Source organism: Serinus canaria, chromosome 5 (genome assembly GCF_022539315.1).
Source record: "Serinus canaria isolate serCan28SL12 chromosome 5, serCan2020, whole genome shotgun sequence".
Taxonomy (NCBI): domain Eukaryota; kingdom Metazoa; phylum Chordata; class Aves; order Passeriformes; family Fringillidae; genus Serinus; species Serinus canaria.
In genome coordinates this window covers 11,310,453-11,328,846 of record NC_066319.1, presented here as the reverse complement: position 1 = coordinate 11,328,846, position 18,394 = coordinate 11,310,453, and the positions used below count along the sequence as shown (strand labels likewise).

Here is an 18,394-nt window from a genome sequence, read left to right as displayed (position 1 = left end):
CTTTTTTGTGAAGGAGGTAGTGCCCTGTGTGCCGAGGACTCCTACCTAGTGATGTCTAAATTCACTCTGATTTGGCTATGTTAGAAGCCATCTTAAAAATATTTTTTGTGCATATTAAAAAGAGCCTTATTTAGCTGCTAATTTCTTCAGAAGAAATTGCTAGCACTAAGCAAGACCTCCTTCTGTAGCCTTGGGCTACACTGAGAAATGAAGGCTCCTCTGGGAGAAAGAGATCATCTTCTTCCCACTGGGAACCTGAGGGGAGTTAAGAGCAGAAAAGGAAAGGAAGGAGGGGAAAAGGCTGAACGAAATGCAAGGAGGTAAAATTAAGATCTGAGAGGTAGAACTGGGAGGGGAGGGAGACAAAATGAGCCTGACAAGCAGGTGAAAAGGAAACTGAGGGCAAAGGGGCTGGGATGTAAAATTAAGGGACAAGACTGGCTGGGCTGAACAGGGAAAACCATTTAATATGAACATGACTAAAGCTACCACACACATGCAGCCAAATGATGAGGTCCCAAGGTGAAACTGGTTCCTCCCTGTTGCTATAGGCAGATGGAAGGAGGTGAGGCTGTTTGATGCCAATTGCCCCTCCTCTGTCAGTACCAGAGATTCTGAGAGGGGCTGCAGGAGGGGAGGTCACACACCAGGACAGCTGAAGGTGACAGAATCTCAAAGCCCACTGGTGGCACAGATGGAAATCAAATACAACCAGTGCTCTGTACTTCAGCCACTGCTGCTAAGCAGAGAGACACAAGCCCACAGTTTTATCAGGAATAATTCTCAAACTGAAAAGTTTCCTCCACAATAAATACATTTACCTGTCCCTGAGAGGAAAAAGATTATGACCAAAACAAACACCAGAATTTGGGCTTAACATATTTTTGTTTGACCCAAATTAATTCTAATACAGTAAATTGTCTGGGCACTAATAAAATAATTATTTCCAATGATTACAGAGCAGCAGGAGTTACAATCAGGTCATGCCTCACCTCACCAATTAAAGTGTGAGGGGACAGGCAAATTACTGTTTTAGGCTTTGATTCAACAGAGTATTTCAGCAGAAGCTTCAGCTTTAATTTACTTTCACTGTGCTGAAATAGTTTGCTGAAATAAAGCCTCAAAGACCTTTATTTTCCCACTTCTGTTTTAATCAGACCAGCCCTCAAGACATAATAACACCTTCTGAACCACAAGTACCCTCACTGCTGTGGGAGAGGCTGCTGCAAAGGCTGCCTCTCATCAGCAAGACATGTTGAAGCTTTGGAAATTTGAATAATTTTTTACTTTTCTAGAAGCCCTTCAGGGGCTGGGCAAACTACAGAGGTTCCTTCAAGCCTTTCTAAGGTGGTTTGGAACTAGAAACTATAATTTTTGAAGCTAATAAATATTGTCGTTTCATGTTAATGTATTATTAATACATGTTTTAATTTTAAGAATATAATTTATTTTTAAAGCCAAACAATTAGATTTTAACGTCCTGGATTGACAATTCCCTGTGGCAGAATCCTTCTGTAAAGGGTCCAACTCTGTGCAGGGGTACACAGGGAGGAGGACTCTCCTGCTGCTGCCAAGCACTTCTCCTCATCTGACCTTCAGGTGAATCTGTGAAAATCTGGGTGTCTGCAGGAACTTTAGGATGGAGTGGTTGCATGTGTGACCTAAAAGAGAGTTCTGAAGTTGCTAAATTTCCTGTTAATACATCTGATTTCTCTACACTAATCAATAAGATGTTTAAAATCAAAATAGTGGGTTCATATTACATGGAAAATTGCATGAGTTTAGTCTGTAAAAGCCAGAGTAATATTTTGCATTGTGATTTATTTTATACAACAAACACTTAATAAGAGGTGAACTAAGAGTCACCACCTGGGGTCTTTACTAGTTGGCCTACAGTATGCAGTTAGTATTGTATCTCTGAGCAGTACCCAATATCTTTCTTTTCAGGAAACACAGACAAATCTGTGCATATTTTAGGTTGCTTTTTCTCTTGATGGCACAGTAGACCCACCAATGGAAGGCTCTGCTCCTAGTGTTTGGATAAAATTAGGAATTCTCCAGTGTAAATGTGATGATGGATGGGAACACATACAATCCATGTGAGGATCATGGTGAGGCAGGTCCATTTGGCCCATCTCAAATTCAGCAGCTAGTTCTGAACATTTCACAGCTTAATCATCATACACACTGCAAGAATTATTGCTGCAGTCAGCCTATGGCTCAGGGCAAGGAGCTCCCTAAAGCACAAAGAGCAGATGTCCTCTGTCTGTCATGGGCTGGAACATCTCTCACCCAGACCTAACAAATATTCTCATGTACTATCAGCAGTGAGGTTAACAGCTCAGTCCAGAAGCAGGTGAAAATCCCTCACTCTGCACAGGAGCTGGACAAAGCAAGAACCTTGCTCAACAAGGGAACACTTCCTAGGGTGGGTGACTGCTGTGCCCTTAGCCTCCAGGTCCATCCATGCTCCCCTCACCTGGCAAGCAGAAGTGAGATGCAGAAGTGAGAACCAAACTTTGCTTGTGCCAGGGGTGAAGGGCAGAGTCCAACCACAGTGACATCCCTAATTTGAATGCTGACATATTTGCTGCAAGTGACCTCTGTGATATCTCATGGAACGCAAACAAGTGATAACACGGGCAGGGAGAGGGGGGCACTGAGACTGAGGAGGAAGTGCATATTTTCCACATCACATCAGGCCAATTATCAGTTATTGTCCTTTCCAAAATCCTTTAACTATGCTTACAGCTCCAAGAGTGAAGCTGTTTAACCTTCACACCACTCAAATGGCAGCTTTGGCCCATGCAAAGGAGCTAAACCCAAACCTCCTCTTACAAGTAACAAGTCACACTTCATGTTTTATGTGGTGCTTCCTACAGGGCAGCAGGAGAACAGCCAAGCTTGTAAACCTCTCAGGAAGGAATCCCAGTATGTCCTCACCTGTCTGGCAAAAGCAGTGCTGCAGCTCCTTATCAGTGGGGCACCAGTGACGCACTTAATTTTGGGACAGGTCCAGTGACTACTGAAGGTGAATTTGGAGAGCACAGGCAGCAATGCCTTTGTGCTATTGATGATTCCAAGAAGGAGATTTTTTTTACGATGAACTAAAGGTTATAACCCTGTTTCTGGAATTGTTTTCCCTGACTTTGATTCACGGAGCCATGGTTTGCCTCACTGCAGTGTCAATGAGCACAGTTCATGGAGCAGACTTGCCAACATTTTGTGTCATCATCTGGGTTCCTTTTCTAGTCCCTCCTTCTTGTATTTGACAGAAAACAGAGTGGGCAACATTGATAAACTCTTGTCTGGCCACATCCCCTTCAGCTTTAGTGTGCAACATCCTCTCCTGGTTTGGGCTGTTTTACCCTCCCAGCATGGATCCATCACTGACACTGAACGTGTTCCCACAGCTTCACAGAGATGGACACCATGGAAGATGATGCGCCCTCAGAGGTGCTTTTTTTTAAAGCCAGTGGATTTTTCAGTCGCATAAAGTTATTCACAGTTTCAGTGTTTGATAATGAAACAACTCATAAGTACATATAAAAGAAGGAGTAAGTGCAGGTTCATTCTGACTATACAAGAGGCTTTCTTTTTGGATTTCATCCAAATTTTGCCAAAATCTCCAACTATTACATAATTTTCCAGATTTTAGTTCAGTAAGAGCTGCATTTTCAGAACCAGCCCCCCCTTCTGGGAACACCTGGGGTCCCACAGATAACCTGCAGAGCACAACCCTGGCTCATGCAAAGACCAAGGCTACATCCCATGGAGCTGAGAGCTGCAGAGCAGAGAACACTGTTAGGAGCGCTCTCCCTCTCTCAGAGAGTAGCTTTGAAGTATTTAATTTAAAAAAAAGCAGAGAATAGTTGATTAAAATGGAATGTGGTATTAACAAAGGCATTATTTTTTGCTGCTGTAATACTTGTGTGTAAGCAAGGCACATGAAAGCCCCTGGAGAAAGAGACATGCAAAGTGCCCTACAGAATGAGGACTTGCCTTTTCAAGAAAAAGGGATCTGGGGAAAAAAGTCATTGCTTTGACACATCAGCAACCTGCCCAAGCTTTGTCAGGTGTTGCAAGAAAAAACAAACCAAACATTTCCAAGTGTGAAGTTATCCTTTGTATCCACAGAGTTATCCAATCCCTTTCCTGCAGGACAATTTGTTAGCATGAATCTAGAACAAAAGTGTCTCAGAGCAGGTGCTCCAGAGGAGAGTTAACTCCTTGTTCTTTGCACACTGGGACCTTTGCTCCCACCAGTCCTTGCTCACACTGGGGGTTTCAGATTCCCAGGCCATCACTCCACTGTTAACAGCAGCACAGCTGTAAAGCAGGATGAAGTTTTTTCTAGGCAGTAACCAACAAGGAAAGGAACAATCTCCCCCTAATCTATCTCATTTAAAAGTTGAAAAGAGGGAATCTATATCCTCTTTCAAGGAGCAAAAAGTCAGGTTGGGAAGATGTTGCAGTTTACTGCCATATTGTGCCAATAAGCAATCCAGAGGGAAATTACCAAGCAGCAGGGTCATCTTTGTATCCCATTTCCTTTCATGGGGAAGGGAGAATTTTTTTGCACAAATTGGAAGTGGAAAAATTTTGTTTTTCCACTGTAGAGCATTAGCCAAAGCCTGGAGTGACATAAATAAATTCCACTGGAAAGCAGGGGAGGAGGGAAGGAAGAAAAGGAAACTTATACAAGCTGTACCCTTCTTGGGACATGGCATATTAAAAATGCCCATGGAGTTTACTGCACATTAAAAATGTCACTATTAGGTTGTTTTCTCTGGGACTGTGGAATATTAAACAAGCCAGAGACTTTGAATGTTCATTTTGTTTCTTGGTCTGTCCCTTTTGCCTGACAAACATTTTCCTACTATCCATGTACAGCTGCTTTGTTGGCATCAGCCATCACATAATCTAAGTGCTGGAGAAAGTTATCCAAGTGGTACAAAATGTAATTACCTCTCGAGAAGAGGGAGAAAAGTGCAAAATTTCTCTCAAGAATCTTGGGAGACAGCTCTGCTAGCCCCCTGAACAGAGGCTGGTCTGGTCTCAGTGGAGGAAACAGAAACTCTCTGGTTACATACATGAGAAATGGATGTTTTTGCTGTAGAATAAATTCTGTCTACATTGGATAATTATACAAGGGCTCATTCCTTCCACTGCAGAAATTAGTGAAAGAAATTCTCTAGCTTAGCTTCAGCATATCAGATCAGACAAGCACAATAATCCTGACAGTATTAAGATAGCACTTCAAGTTCTTTGGATGAAAATACACCAGAAGAAATGTCAGCCATCCATACTTCTCCTGGGTTTAGAGAGAAGATCTGTGAGCTATTTCACATTCCACAGGTGCAGTAGTCTTCATCTCCAATCATCTTTAATGCACAGTTGATAATTAAAAGACTACCAAGACACTGCAGCCTGTCCTCAGAATTGATACAGACCAGGCAGACTGACAGCAGTAAATTCTCCCTCACAAGCTTTTCTGGCATGTATTTGTTGTCAAATTTCTCTCACCTTTATTTTTCTGGAGGTTTTTGTGATGGAGAAAGTAAAGGAAGTGTTTATTGCTGGCCAAAGTTCACGTCTGTTGACCAAGCACACTTTTCTCTGTGCTAATACACACGTTTTTACCTTTTAAGCTGCAGGTTGGCAGACTTTACAAGTGTTACAATATGACAGCTACGGGAAAGGAGCTTTCCCAGGCAGTTGGTGAAGCTGTTCAGACCTGTCATGGCCATGATTCGTTTGTAAGAATTAAATCCTGCTTTTGTTAATAAAAAAGGAACAACAAGGAAATAGAGAATGAGCTTGCACTTTATTAATCTGTCCCAGAAATTAGCTATTCTTGCTTTTCCACTTGACCTTGCTACTGGACTGAGGAGCAATAATTTACTACTAAAACATTGCCACTTATCACTTATTTAAATTTGCATATTTTAACTTCAGCTACAAGATCATGCTATGATTTCGGCTGCCAGGTTAAAGGATGCTTTTTAGGTAGGCACCAAGAAATGGGGACCAGGCTACCTCTCAGGTCTTGCTGCCAGTTTCTAGCCTGGCCCCAAAACAACAGATTCAAACATGAGGAGAGGCATCACCACTCCCTGAACATCCAGGGCACAGCAGAGCCAGCCCCGAGCTGTGTCTGTGCATGAGAATAGGGAAACACTGCTGTGTTCTGAAAGCCTTTGCCCTTGAATACAAGAACACTCTGCTCCTCCTTTGCTCCAGAGTTAACAGAGACATGCCTGTGGGATGACTTCCCCACTATTTACATATTTCTGCTCTGTCCTGTATTAGTCAGTGTTTCTGTCTCCAGCCTGTAACCTTTGGTCAGGTCTGGGATCTGCCTGGATTTTCTACAGTTGTGCTTGAAGAGAGATTCTTCCTGCAGTTCAAATACTGTGGGGAGGAGCAGGGTTAGGGTTTTCTCCCTGAGGTCCATGCTCCTGCTCCACTGAGAAGTAGCTGAAATATCTCATATAAAACCAAAATTCACAACAATAAGAAGCTGTTTTGTCTTTGTCTTCAAGGGCTCTATAGAAGCATTTCACAGCCCCAAAAGTTTTCAAAGGAAGAATATTGGAGGATTTTTCAGATCCATAGCAAAAAAAAAAAAAAAACCAAACAAAAAAACTCGTCCAAATACTCCCACTGACTGTGGCTGGCATTGGACTGGACCCATATGTGAAATGCAAGCAAAATATGCTCAGAGTCCTTCCCAATATAGTGGATTACAGCAAGTGTGGGTTTTATGCATAAAAAAGGGGGTTATAACAAAAGGTCATTGCTATGTTCAGGGCCTTCCCTTCCCCTCTCCAAACATTCAGGGGGAAAGGCAAAGAGACTGTTCTCCCACACATGGATACATCACCTCCTCAGCAAACATGTCCACAAATTTGTTTCCCCAGCATAAAACTAAAACAAGCAGAGAAATGTTTTTCTTCCAATGTTTGCTTTCTATTTATTTTCTGTTGCTACCTTTGTGCCTGCAGCAAGGTCAATGTTCCTGAGCCCCAGGCCCCACTGGTTTTGCATCTGCTGCCTCTCAAACCCCAGAGGATGGCACTAGAGCAGCCCCCCTTTGCAGCTGGCAGGCACAGGACAATTCCAGAGCTGGGGTGAACAGGCAGAATGTTGGCAACATAAACAGCAATAAACAGGGGTTCCCAGTGGGACAGAGATTAGAGTTGGCATGAGGCATATCACATCAGCTGTGCTTTCAGCAGATTTTTAAGGAATTGGAGCCTTAAGTTTTCCTTTTAACAGCTGTGATAGTATTAGTATTAGTATTATTCCATGTTTCTTTATCACTATTTTGTTTCCTTGTTGTCTACTCCACTGTTCACAGAAAGCAAAATTCTGAAAGGTCGCTGGCAGATTCACATTCAATTTTGAAGGTGAGCAAATAGCTGCAGGGATTTATTCACCCAATTTCAAGCAGAAAAAATACATAATCAACTTACTGGGGGAAAAATACGCAAACTTAACTGTACATATCTAACCAGGACAACCTCACAGTGCTGTCATTCAGAACTTTGCTGTTGTTTCCTCACTACTCGGGAGCATCATTCTCTGTGTTAACAAACAATCTCTTCCTACAAAGATCAAGGACTTTCAATTTTGGCACATTCTGGGCACTATAACAATCATAAATAATAACTTACTGAATGAATCTCACTTCACTAGGCATGACTTTCCCAGACTGGTATAATGTGTGAAATCATTTATTGCTGGAAACAGGCAGCCACAAAATCCCACTGCATCTTATTGTTTGAATCCTAAACCCCAACATCATTTATTTCTAAGCTAGTTTTTGGGTACATACAGAAATCAAACCCTTGTAAAATCATTTTAATTTCCTGCTCTTATTCTTTGGGCACAGAGTGGACCTGTGAGATATTTATCTTCTCTTTTTTTCCCACATTACTGGTAAACTCCAGTTTCAGCCAGGATGCCCATAAACAAAACTCATGTCAGACAAGGCAAAGGTTCCAAGAAGACAGTTACTAGCACAAAGCCAGAGTGTTTCATTTTAGGCTTCATCCCTATTTAAACCATGAAAATCTCAGTAAGTATTGAATTTAAATCCACTGTCACTTTCTCCGGGCTCTTGTCAAAGGACTCATTATTAGCTTCTGGTTTACAGTACCTCCTAGATCCCTGTGCTGAGAGGGACCACACTGCACAAAGCAGAGCTGCTGCACACACAGAGCAGGAAGTGGTCTCCATCCCAGAGTGTTTGGGATCCCAGACAAAGGATAAGAAAGAGGTGCTACGTTTCCACCATGTGCACTCAGCAGGTCAGAGGGTCAGAAGGACAGCTCAGATCCACAAGTCTGCATGCAGAACCTTATCTACCACATTAGATTTTGTCATCCTCTTATCAAATGAAACCAAGTATAGACATACAATAAAGGGTACATTTCGATATAGTAAAGCATATGAACATAAGCCCTTCTTTTAAGAAAGGTTCTGTCCCTTCTTACACAAGCAAGCACAAAACCTCCCATGCCTCTCAGATCTATCTGAATTCTCTCTTTTCTCCTGTGTTGTGGCCCCAAGACCCCCTCTGACACAGAAACAACAGTTCACTGGAGAACAGTTTCTGCAGGAGAGCACAGTGTAGGGATATGTGTTTATCAAAAGGGATCTTTATAATTTCTGGTTCCTGTTGCTCCTGGTGCCCTATTTCTGTGTGCCAAAAGGGTGAGCAGCACTCTGTCTGTAAGCAGAACTCTTATTCCATGCTCCATGGCCTGTGGGACTAGGCAGCTACCAAGAGAAAGGGAATTGCACAGGCAATCCTGAACTTCTAGCCAGGGCTGCAATGATAAAGTCCTGAGTTACCACAAGCCCTCAGTATCGTAACACAACTGTTTTCCATGCCAAGCTACCTTGAGCCTGTCAAAGTAGGATTAATAGTTGATTTTCCCTGGACAGTGCCCAGGGCACTATATGACATTGGCTAGGCCAGCTGTCCCAGGGAAAAGTCCCAGGGAATGGCTGCCATCTGTCTCATCCCTCATGGCTGAGGATCTTTCCCACAGTGAGCCATCCCTGCAGGACTTTGCCTGTGGTCCATAGAACACTACAGAGGAGCAACTGGGAACTCCAGAGCAGAGCAGCAGTTGGCAGCTGCACAGCAGAGCGCTCACTTTTGCTGTACCACTTCTGTGAGTTTCCACTCAGATCACTGTGCCATTGGAAGGAATGCAGATCTGTGTCAATCTGAATTACTGTCAGACTTGTGGGTGCTGAAAGAATGGCAAAAGAGAAACAGACAGAATGAGGTGAGTAAACATGCTGTAGGAAAAGTCAGAAGGAACACACCAACGGTGTTTCTACAGCTACCTGCTCCAAAATTCATGGTGTGATTCATATATCTACTAAAGTACTGCAGAAACCCTGGACTAGTTACACAATTCTCATCATGGGTTTATGTGAAATTAAGGCATCCCAAATGGTCATTCAAACCAAGGGTTACTGACAAGAGAAGGGACGAAATAAAATGTTCCTGTTGTTCTAGACACAAAAAAGACTGCTAAGGAAGTAACTTTATAACCTGAGAAGGGTCTGCAGCTTTAAGAAATTCTCCCCTAAAGGTTGTAAAGCTTTTTACTATGCAAAGTATTTTTGCTATTATATACACTGGCAGCCACTAAGTGCTGCTATTGTTTCTGGCGGTCATTCAGAGGAGGTCGGGACTGATAAAATGTTTAGCAGAGTTTGTTTGGGTAGATCCATCTGTGTTTTTAACCTCCCATACAGCCTCCGGTGTCCTTTTAAAAGATGCTGGATGTTCCTGAGTCTAATAAATGACAGGCTTTACTTTTAGCTGTCATTTTTTATTGTGTATCATGCCACAGAAAAGAATGTCTTCTTTACATTACCCAAACTTTTCTGTGAGGATTACAGAAGCATCTAAAAATAGGATGTTTCTTTGCTGTGGGGCAGGGGTGCAGCTTACACAGAGCTCCCATTTCCTTGGGAAAGGCCATGGGGAGATGTGGCCTGTTGCTCTCACTCCTTACACCTTGGGATGAGTTTGTGCTTCAGAGGAACAAAGAGGGGAGATTGCAATCAAAGGGCAGGGAAACAAAAGTTGTGTTCAGAGATTCTAGCAAGGAGCCCAAGATGGAGCTTCCAAAAGGAAATGTTTTCAGGACACATGAGCACCAGGAAAAATATCCTAAATAGCTGGGAAGCACTGTGATAGCAGTTTAACAGTCCCACTGGCTGGGTTTGGTAGGGAAGGAATTGAAACAGCCCCAACATAAAGTCTCAGTATTGCAGAGCAAATCAGGGGAGTTCTCAGCGCCCCGCTTCCCTGCCTGCCTGCACTGCATAAGCACAAGGTAAAGCACCTCAGTGACAACTTCTGCTACTCTTTATGAGTGTTCTGTGTCCAAAACCTGACAGAAACATTGCTGGCACTACATTGCATCGAAATGCCGTGCAAATGTTTGCTGGCTGTGAAGAACATGAGAAGTTGTATCGCCATTTTACAGGTGGGAAAGTAAGACAGAACACCCATGGACGTAAAAAGACATTTAAATCCACCAGTGAGAAGATCCTGACATCTGAAAACCATTCATTACATTTCCTAAAGCCTTTTGCATCCAGAGACAGCACCGTCCTGCACGTGTGCTCCAGGTGCCTGCAGCACTCACCTGAGCTTGTCCGCCACGAAGATGACACGGCGCTCGAGCAGGAGCGAGGCGAAGATGCGGATGATCTGCCGCACGCTCAGGCACCTGAAGAGGCACTCGAAGTCCACGTGCTCCAGGCGGGAGTCCATGGGCCTCCGCAGCTCGATGACCTGCACACAGCCAACAACAGCGGGGTCAGCACTGCCAGGGCCTGCAGCCAGCCCGGCCCTGCAGGGCAGCCACATTTCTCTTCACAGAGAAGAGACACAATTCTTCCCAAGACTATTTCTGAGAGTCACATTCTCCGAACCTCAGAGAAAGAAAAAACAATTCTTATCTCATTTACTGCTCCTGTGTTGTTCACAAGTGGAATGCATCATGGAACATTGTTTACCTGAATGGAACTGATAACTGGATTCTGGTGTGAGTGTTTTGATTCACTAACCAATCAAGTCCAGGTGTGTGTGTGTCAGGACTGTCAAGTGACAGTTACGAGATTCTGTGCAGTAGAGTGCAGTTGAGTGCTTGGCAGATTCAGTTTAGATGTAATGTAGTGTAATATAATATAGAATAATATAGTATAATAATGTAATTAATTAGCCTCCTGATAAGATGGAGTCCTCCTCACCATTCCTCTCCTTCGTTGGGGGCAAAAATATCTACTATACTGCAGCACTGCGCCGTGCCTGAGGGGATACACAGTGACCCAGCCCCTCGTGTGCAGACACAGAAAAACAGTGTATTGCACAATTCCTGGCGTGCCATTCCTCCCAGAATACAGCTGTGTGCACTGCCTGCTGTCATCTCCAAGAGAAGCATGATTCCCCCTTCCAAACATTCTGTAGGGGATGTAAAGCTTGGCTGAGTTGAGAGTATGAAGCAAGTAACAATCAAACGCTAGAGATGGAAGCTTACAGGGTTGAAACAGCCATAAAGTCAAGGTAAATTGGGTTCTAAGCTTGGCTAACAATTATATTACCATCTAGATAGGAGCCTGGAACTCAGCTAAAAGGCCAGGAAGACTCTGAACCCAATTTACTTCATTTCCACTCTCCTATATTGTGTAATTCACTAGATAACGTTTAAATCCTTTCTCTTTTCATATAAAGATACATACACACATATATATACTTAACTGGGGAGTCAGGACAAGGTCTTAGAAGGTGAGTTGTGACATCCCTTTACAGTCTAATTTTCATACTTCATCCATGACCTCTGGCCCTCTCCTTCCTTTTCTCAAATGCCTTTTCCTTGATTCCTTTATTATATCTTCCTTTTACTCTGCAATTGACATGTTCAGATGTGGAACTTGAAGACAGAGGACAGAAAAAAGAAGAGGGAAAAATAACATGAAGAAGAGAGTAACAGAAGGAGAAAAATATGAAGCACAAGACAGCAAATGATTGACTACTGAGGAATTTGAGGAAACAGAAGGGAAAGGGAAGAAGTTGGCCAACTTGAAGCTGTATTGAAATCTCTGAATATACATTAACAGGAACATGCATGCATCTTCTTTCCATATGTCCAAAAATCACCATCACTTTATTGCTTTACACTAGTTTTATGTTTTCATGCACGTGACAGCACATTCCACAAGCAGATTGGATTAGGTTTTAACTGGAGTTGCCCTTACAGAATTCCTCACAAACACTGTTTTAAGGATATGCTCAAGATCACAGGATACTGTAAACAAAATAAGTTCATATCAGTTTAGTTGTGATATTGTTTGTGATCAGTAACTCACAATTATAAAAAGAAAGCCACTCTTAGAACAGTATGTATCAAATCAAATAGATTTGATTTTTTTAAGCCTGAAATACAGGAATGGTACAATGTATAGACACCCATCATTCAGCTCCTGCCCCAAACAACAGCAGTGAGAAACAAATTGTGGAATGACTGTACCAGGAATGGCTCCTTGGAAATGCTGTCTAACTCTCACAATCAGCAAAGGTACCCACTTCCATTCCTTAGCACTGGGATTGCAAGCTCAAATCAAGTGTATGTGCCAAATCAGGAAGGGCTGATTCTACTGCAAGCCTGCCAACACTAATATCTTGCTGCAGGGTAGGATGCAATGCAAGTTATGGCAACTTTTACAAATACCAGGGATGTTTTCTGCTACATGGCAAAGCCTGCTGCCTCAGTCTGCTCATCACAAAGAAATACACTGTCTGCTTCCCAATTAATCACCATCTTTGTTTAGGCAAGAGGAGCCACAATGGAAGGATAAGATTCTGTTCCTAATTAAGCCTGTGCATTCCATTTAAATAACAAGTTTGTACTAGCACAACAGAGAGCAAAGCTCAGCCAGAAGAGAGTTGTTTGTTTGTGGGAATTATCTCAATATTTCTCTCCGGGAGAGTTCAGAAGCTTGCGCAGAGGATAGAGAAGCTGCAGATCATGGATCCCAGTTACATTCACACAGAAAAAGCATTGTCAGCTCTTTTCCCTGTTATGCCTCTCCAGAAGAAAATGCATGTGACTTTAAAATGCCTTGCAAGTCACTTATAAAAGGAGTCCTTTACATTTCATACCATATTACAGGCCCATTCCATTGAAGTCAGAGGTGCTCCATTTAGAGAAAATACAATTTAATGCAAAAATAACAAAGGAACTGTAAAAAACCCTAAGGAGGGTGAAATAACCCTAAAGGGGAGTTTCTTCTCTCTGCTTTTACTAACTGGGACAAATTCTATTCCTGTCTTCAGTAATGAATCCCCTGTATATGCCTGACCATCTGAGTGGAGCTACTCTATTCTTAAATAGGGGCATGCAGAGAACAGAATTTGACATGGTAAATGGCTGGCCAGCCCCAAGTTGAAAAAGCCTTTTAATCAATACTGCCATTCTCCAATAAGGCACATGTTGTCTAATGCTAGGCTTCTAGCTACTTGAGTCAGGAATAGAAAGAAGTGGCATCTATTGTATGTGTGCACACACACACAAAAGAGTTTTGCATGACATACTTTCCTTTGAGAGCCAGTTTAAAGGTATTTATTACCAAAGAGAGCCATTTAAATGCTGCTGGTCACTCCTACCATGGCCAGGACCAGCAGTAACAAGGTTTGAAATAACAAGCAACTGCTGAAGTGCTCAGTGCTGAAGGTACAGACAGCATGGGAAACTCACACTGGCCTGTTAGCACTGTGATAAAGCCCAGCAATGCTGCAGTCTCTGAGCTGCACTAGGCCAGCCACACTGGGACATTTGTGTTGGCTGTTTTTCTTACACACAACTTATTAATAAATATAAATTAATAAATACATAACCATAAATTGGCTTATAATCATCAATGGGAACTAGCATTAGTATGTCCACAGTGGTGCAGCTCATGATCTGCTTATTTTGAGGGTTTGCTACCCCACAGCCCTGCAGGATCTGCTTGTCTCCTCCCGCTTTTCTTTTGCTGTTTTGATACTGGAGTGGTAAAGGGTAAGGCTTTGGCTTTTAATGTTTGCAATTGCTTTTTACCTCATTTCCAGCTCCAGGCAGGAAGGTTTTGACTTTGATTGTCTTTCCAGGTGCAGGAAAAGGAGATTCCATCAGACTTCTCATAAATGGATAAACCAGGGCAGCAGATATTCCCCTTCTCCTTTCAACCTCATCCAGGATCTGGTCCATTAGTAAGACATAAGTGAGAGAGAGAGACAGAACATGTCAGCATCACATAGACTTTTGAAGCACCCTTGGACCCACGTGTGCTTAAACACATGGCAGATCTAAGTTTATGTCTCCTCTGCCATGTATTTCTTCATTACCATCAGTCCATGCTTTCTTGTTACAAAATGAAGCCCGTTTGTGAATGTTATTAACATAGAGGCAAGGAAATTAATAAATCTGGAAAAGAGGAAGAAGACTCAACATGACATATATTGTTGGGATTATGCCTGAACGGGGTGAGCTGAAGGAGAGAAAGATGAAGACGAATGCCATGATCACAGCCCAGCTCAGCATCTCATCTCAGTGGTACATCTTGAAATTCATATCAAGGAAAAATTTTCTTTGCACTGAGCATCTCTTTCATTTCAACTGAGAGGACAAGAAAAAGGCAGAAGGCAATGGTGCCACTAAGACAGCAGGACAGAGCTCCTGAAATGCTCCTCCAGCAGTGGCTGTCAGGTCAGGGTCTGTGCTGAGCTGGAGACCCTGAGCTGCCCCTGACACACACCCAGCTGTTCACACTGGTGCCTGCATTAAGGTCATTTTCTCTTGATGAAACAACAGGCAATCTAGTCTTGAAATAAGCAGATGGAACTTCTTAAAGATAGAGACTATTATGTTCTTCTCTCTTTGGTCACATGGGGCAACATAAATTAGATCACAGCTAAGCTTTCCCACATTGGACTGAGCATATAGATGATAAAGCTAAAGACAGAAAGCAAGGTTCAAAGCAGTTGGTGGTTTGACCTGCAATGGTGATCCTTTAACCACCACTCCAGAGCAAAAGGCCATACAAGAGTTAGTGGGCCTGAGCCAGACATTTTCTCTTGTTTCTCTTGGAAATGATTTCACTGAAGCAGAACATTAAAATTCACTTAAGCACAAGCTGGTGACCTGTAAGGAGAGCTGGTGACACCAAATGCCAGCAGAGGCATTCACTGGTGCATAGTTTCCCCTTCCTCCCTGTGACATAATGAAGGCCTTACTAAAGCAAAGCTGGCCCTATGTACATAACTTGCATTCCAGTCCTTGGAAGTGGCAGATAACCATAAAGGAGGCCACGGATTTTGCTCTTGATGTAATTTGCAGCACAGCCATCCTCAGCAAACAAAACCAGCGGGAAGCAGCAATGAAGCAGGGCTGTGCCCCAGGTCCCTTGCTGCTCCTGCACACTGCCAGCACTCAGTTGTGCTCCTGCAGCCACAGGATTGGCTATTTGATGATTTTGTTGCTGGACTTGGGGTCATGTGTGTGTCATATGCCTGGCTCCGAAGACCTTCACAACGCAAATAAAAGGAGCATTTGAACCAAATAAAAGTTGAACAGAGATCCCAAGAGATAAAATGGTCAGAAACAGCTGTTGAAACCATGACCAAATGAACTGGCTGGAAGTTAAAATATCTGTGGTTCTCAAGTCTGTCCCAGCAACAGGTATTACAACAGTGAGTGAGCAGGAAAGGCTTTGTGGAAGACAAAGTTAATGAAAGTTATCAGAAATAGGAAGAGAAACATTTTAAACCAGAGGAATCTTTTTGCTTTTGTGATAAATAATATCCAAGATTTAATATCCCACGGTCTTTCATCATTCACACTGTAAGGCAGAGACAGCTATTCATTGTATTGAGGGCCAGCTGTCTGACCTTATACCTCAGCTGCAGTGATACTTGGTTGTAAGAAAGATACCTAATTTTTTTTCCTTCTCCCAAGTCTTCCTTTATAAAATAGAGCACTATCAAAGTTAGATAAAAACATAATAGCAAACAAAAAGCCTCATGAGTTCTGTGCACACCACGAGTGGGGTGAGCTGGGTGATCCTCCCAGAACAATGCATTCCATTTCACTCACAGATATCTGTGTTTAGATACATATTACATCTAAGAGACACTGTTACAAACCCTTGATTTCAGAGCTTTATGAAAGACATCAGAAGCAAAATTGCAATTAACTAGTTGCAACCCTATTGTTGTTCTTCACACAAGGCTTATGTTAAAGCTTTATCTGGAAAAACTCAAAACTTGCTTTAAAAATAATATTCTGTATGAATATTAGATCATATGAACAATAGAAATGCTATGATTTAATTTCACATCAATGATTTACATGCTCTCTTCCACTTTATTCCTATGAAAATTAGCAGGCAAAATCTGTGAAAGTTCTGAGAGATTTCCCGTATCTGAAGTGAAAATCTCTGGCAAATTAAAACACAATAAATTAAAATTTATTTTGATCTTTTGATTGGGCCAATCAAAAGATCAACTGTGCTTTATCCTAGACTCCTCGAGTGAAAAAAATAAAATTGTCACTAGTTTTAAGTGTATAGAATTCACATATCAAATAATCTTTTTTCTCAACCTCATCATTCCACAGGGTGTTGGAGTAGAAGTGGTACTGGCCCATCATCCAAACTATGGATGCCAAGAATTACAGCTCAGCACAGAACGGCTGTAGAAAACAATGGAAAAAATTTTGGTCAGCCAGATCATACAGACACCCAGATGTTTTCTGAATCAATTTCTGCCTCAGTCACAGAAGTAATAAGACATTCTTTGATGAACCAAATAATAGGGATGGAATATCCAAAACAGCAACTGTAAAATAGTTATCTCCCATCAAAGGAAGGAATTCTTCCAGCCTGGTTCATCACTGCAGATGTGTCTCAGTAAACAATCAAATTAAAAAGCAGTATTAAAAACTATCTCCTTACCTTAGAAAACAAGTCAAAGCACCCCAGGCGGCTGATGACACAGTAAACTTCAGGTAGGCGGGGGCCTTTTCCATTGGGCTGATAACAGCAAAGAGGAGATGGGAATTACACATTCATGTGGAGCCATGAGGAAATACACTTCTCTCTCTGACCACACAGTTGGCCATCATGTGACATCTCTCACTATTTGCTTCTCCAACAAATCTCTTTGCTCTTGGAAAAGCATCATATTTCTTCCATAAGGCAGGAAACTGAAAGGCACAGATAGAGCTTATCCCCTTTGGAAATCACAGCCTGTTGGAGCTGCATCCCAGCCTCATTCCAGCTTGCAGCCATAAAAGCACATGGAACCAGGCCTGTAACTCATGCCTCTGCTATCTCTGTGCCCTGCTCCTTCTGCAGCACAAGGAGTGGGGGCAGCCTGGGGCTGTGTGCTGCAGGAGGAGAATTGTAACATTAAGGGAGGCACCATGGCTTTAGGTCCCCACTCCCTCACTCCATGGTGCTCAAGGGACCTCAGCCGACAGAAAGGGAGCTCACAACCTAAACAAAGCAGGCTGCATGAGTAAACCATGAACTTCCTCAGACCAACTCTTGATAAACATGAAACACACATAACTTAAACTGTGGCAAGTATGAATCAATTATACACATCCCTCTTACTCCCTCCCCAAGAGAAACTGTGAAGACCATCCTCTGTAACCATCCTATATAAGATTAATCCTGGGGAAGCAAATGGTACTCAGCATACTGGACTCTGCTACCCTGCCTACTCCACTTTGTCTCTTGTTGGACTCTACTGGTACTCAACTTCCCCATGGAGTGTTTGAAATTCACATGCCACAGAGATGACAATCAAGAGAAACTGAGGGCTAGCTGTGCTTTTTAAACCTGAATATTGCACTCTAGACTTGGACAGTCAGCAGGTGCCTGCCTGTTATAATAAAGATCACAAAAAAAATACCAAAGCTAAGTGAATACAGATGAGTCTATTTCTGGATCCAAACCTGCTCACTACACGTCACATCTCTGAAAAAGCAGAGCCCTTTTTTGTCCATATTAGGTATAAAATCCTTTCTAAAGGCACTGAGTGATTATATCAAGCATGTGGGATTTTGGTTAAAATCATTGTGTCAAATCTGCAGGAATGCCGAAGCCATGCCAGGAGCCTTGGACAGCTCCCAGCCAAGAGCTGTCTCACTGAGTGCCAGTAAAAACATCACATTCCTGGGTCATCTATAAGACCAGAAACAATAACTGCTTAGCACTTACTCCAAGTTTCTCCTTTATGAAATATCATTGCTTTCAATTGTCTTAAAGGCTACATGTCTGTGGGAGCTGGGATTCTTCCCTCCCTGCTCTC

The 18,394-nt window shown here is 42.6% G+C and overlaps 1 protein-coding gene across 10 annotated transcripts in view; it reads right to left on the bottom strand.

The window, feature by feature from the left end:
* Positions 1 to 18,394, bottom strand: part of DENND2B (DENN domain containing 2B) — a 153,181-nt gene that overhangs the window by 11,343 nt on the left and 123,444 nt on the right. For 9 of the 10 annotated variants that reach the window (XM_050975355.1, XM_030240508.2, XM_018907914.3 and 6 more), the window contains 3 exons: positions 17,032 to 17,109; positions 14,139 to 14,279; positions 10,686 to 10,834 (listed from right to left, as the gene is read on the bottom strand). In XM_050975355.1, the coding sequence (XP_050831312.1) occupies positions 10,686 to 10,834; positions 14,139 to 14,279; positions 17,032 to 17,109 (368 nt within the window). Of the gene's footprint in view, positions 1 to 10,685; positions 10,835 to 11,878; positions 11,973 to 14,138; positions 14,280 to 17,031; positions 17,110 to 18,394 lie in introns of those variants that run through there. The other variant, XM_050975359.1, reaches the window with a different exon arrangement.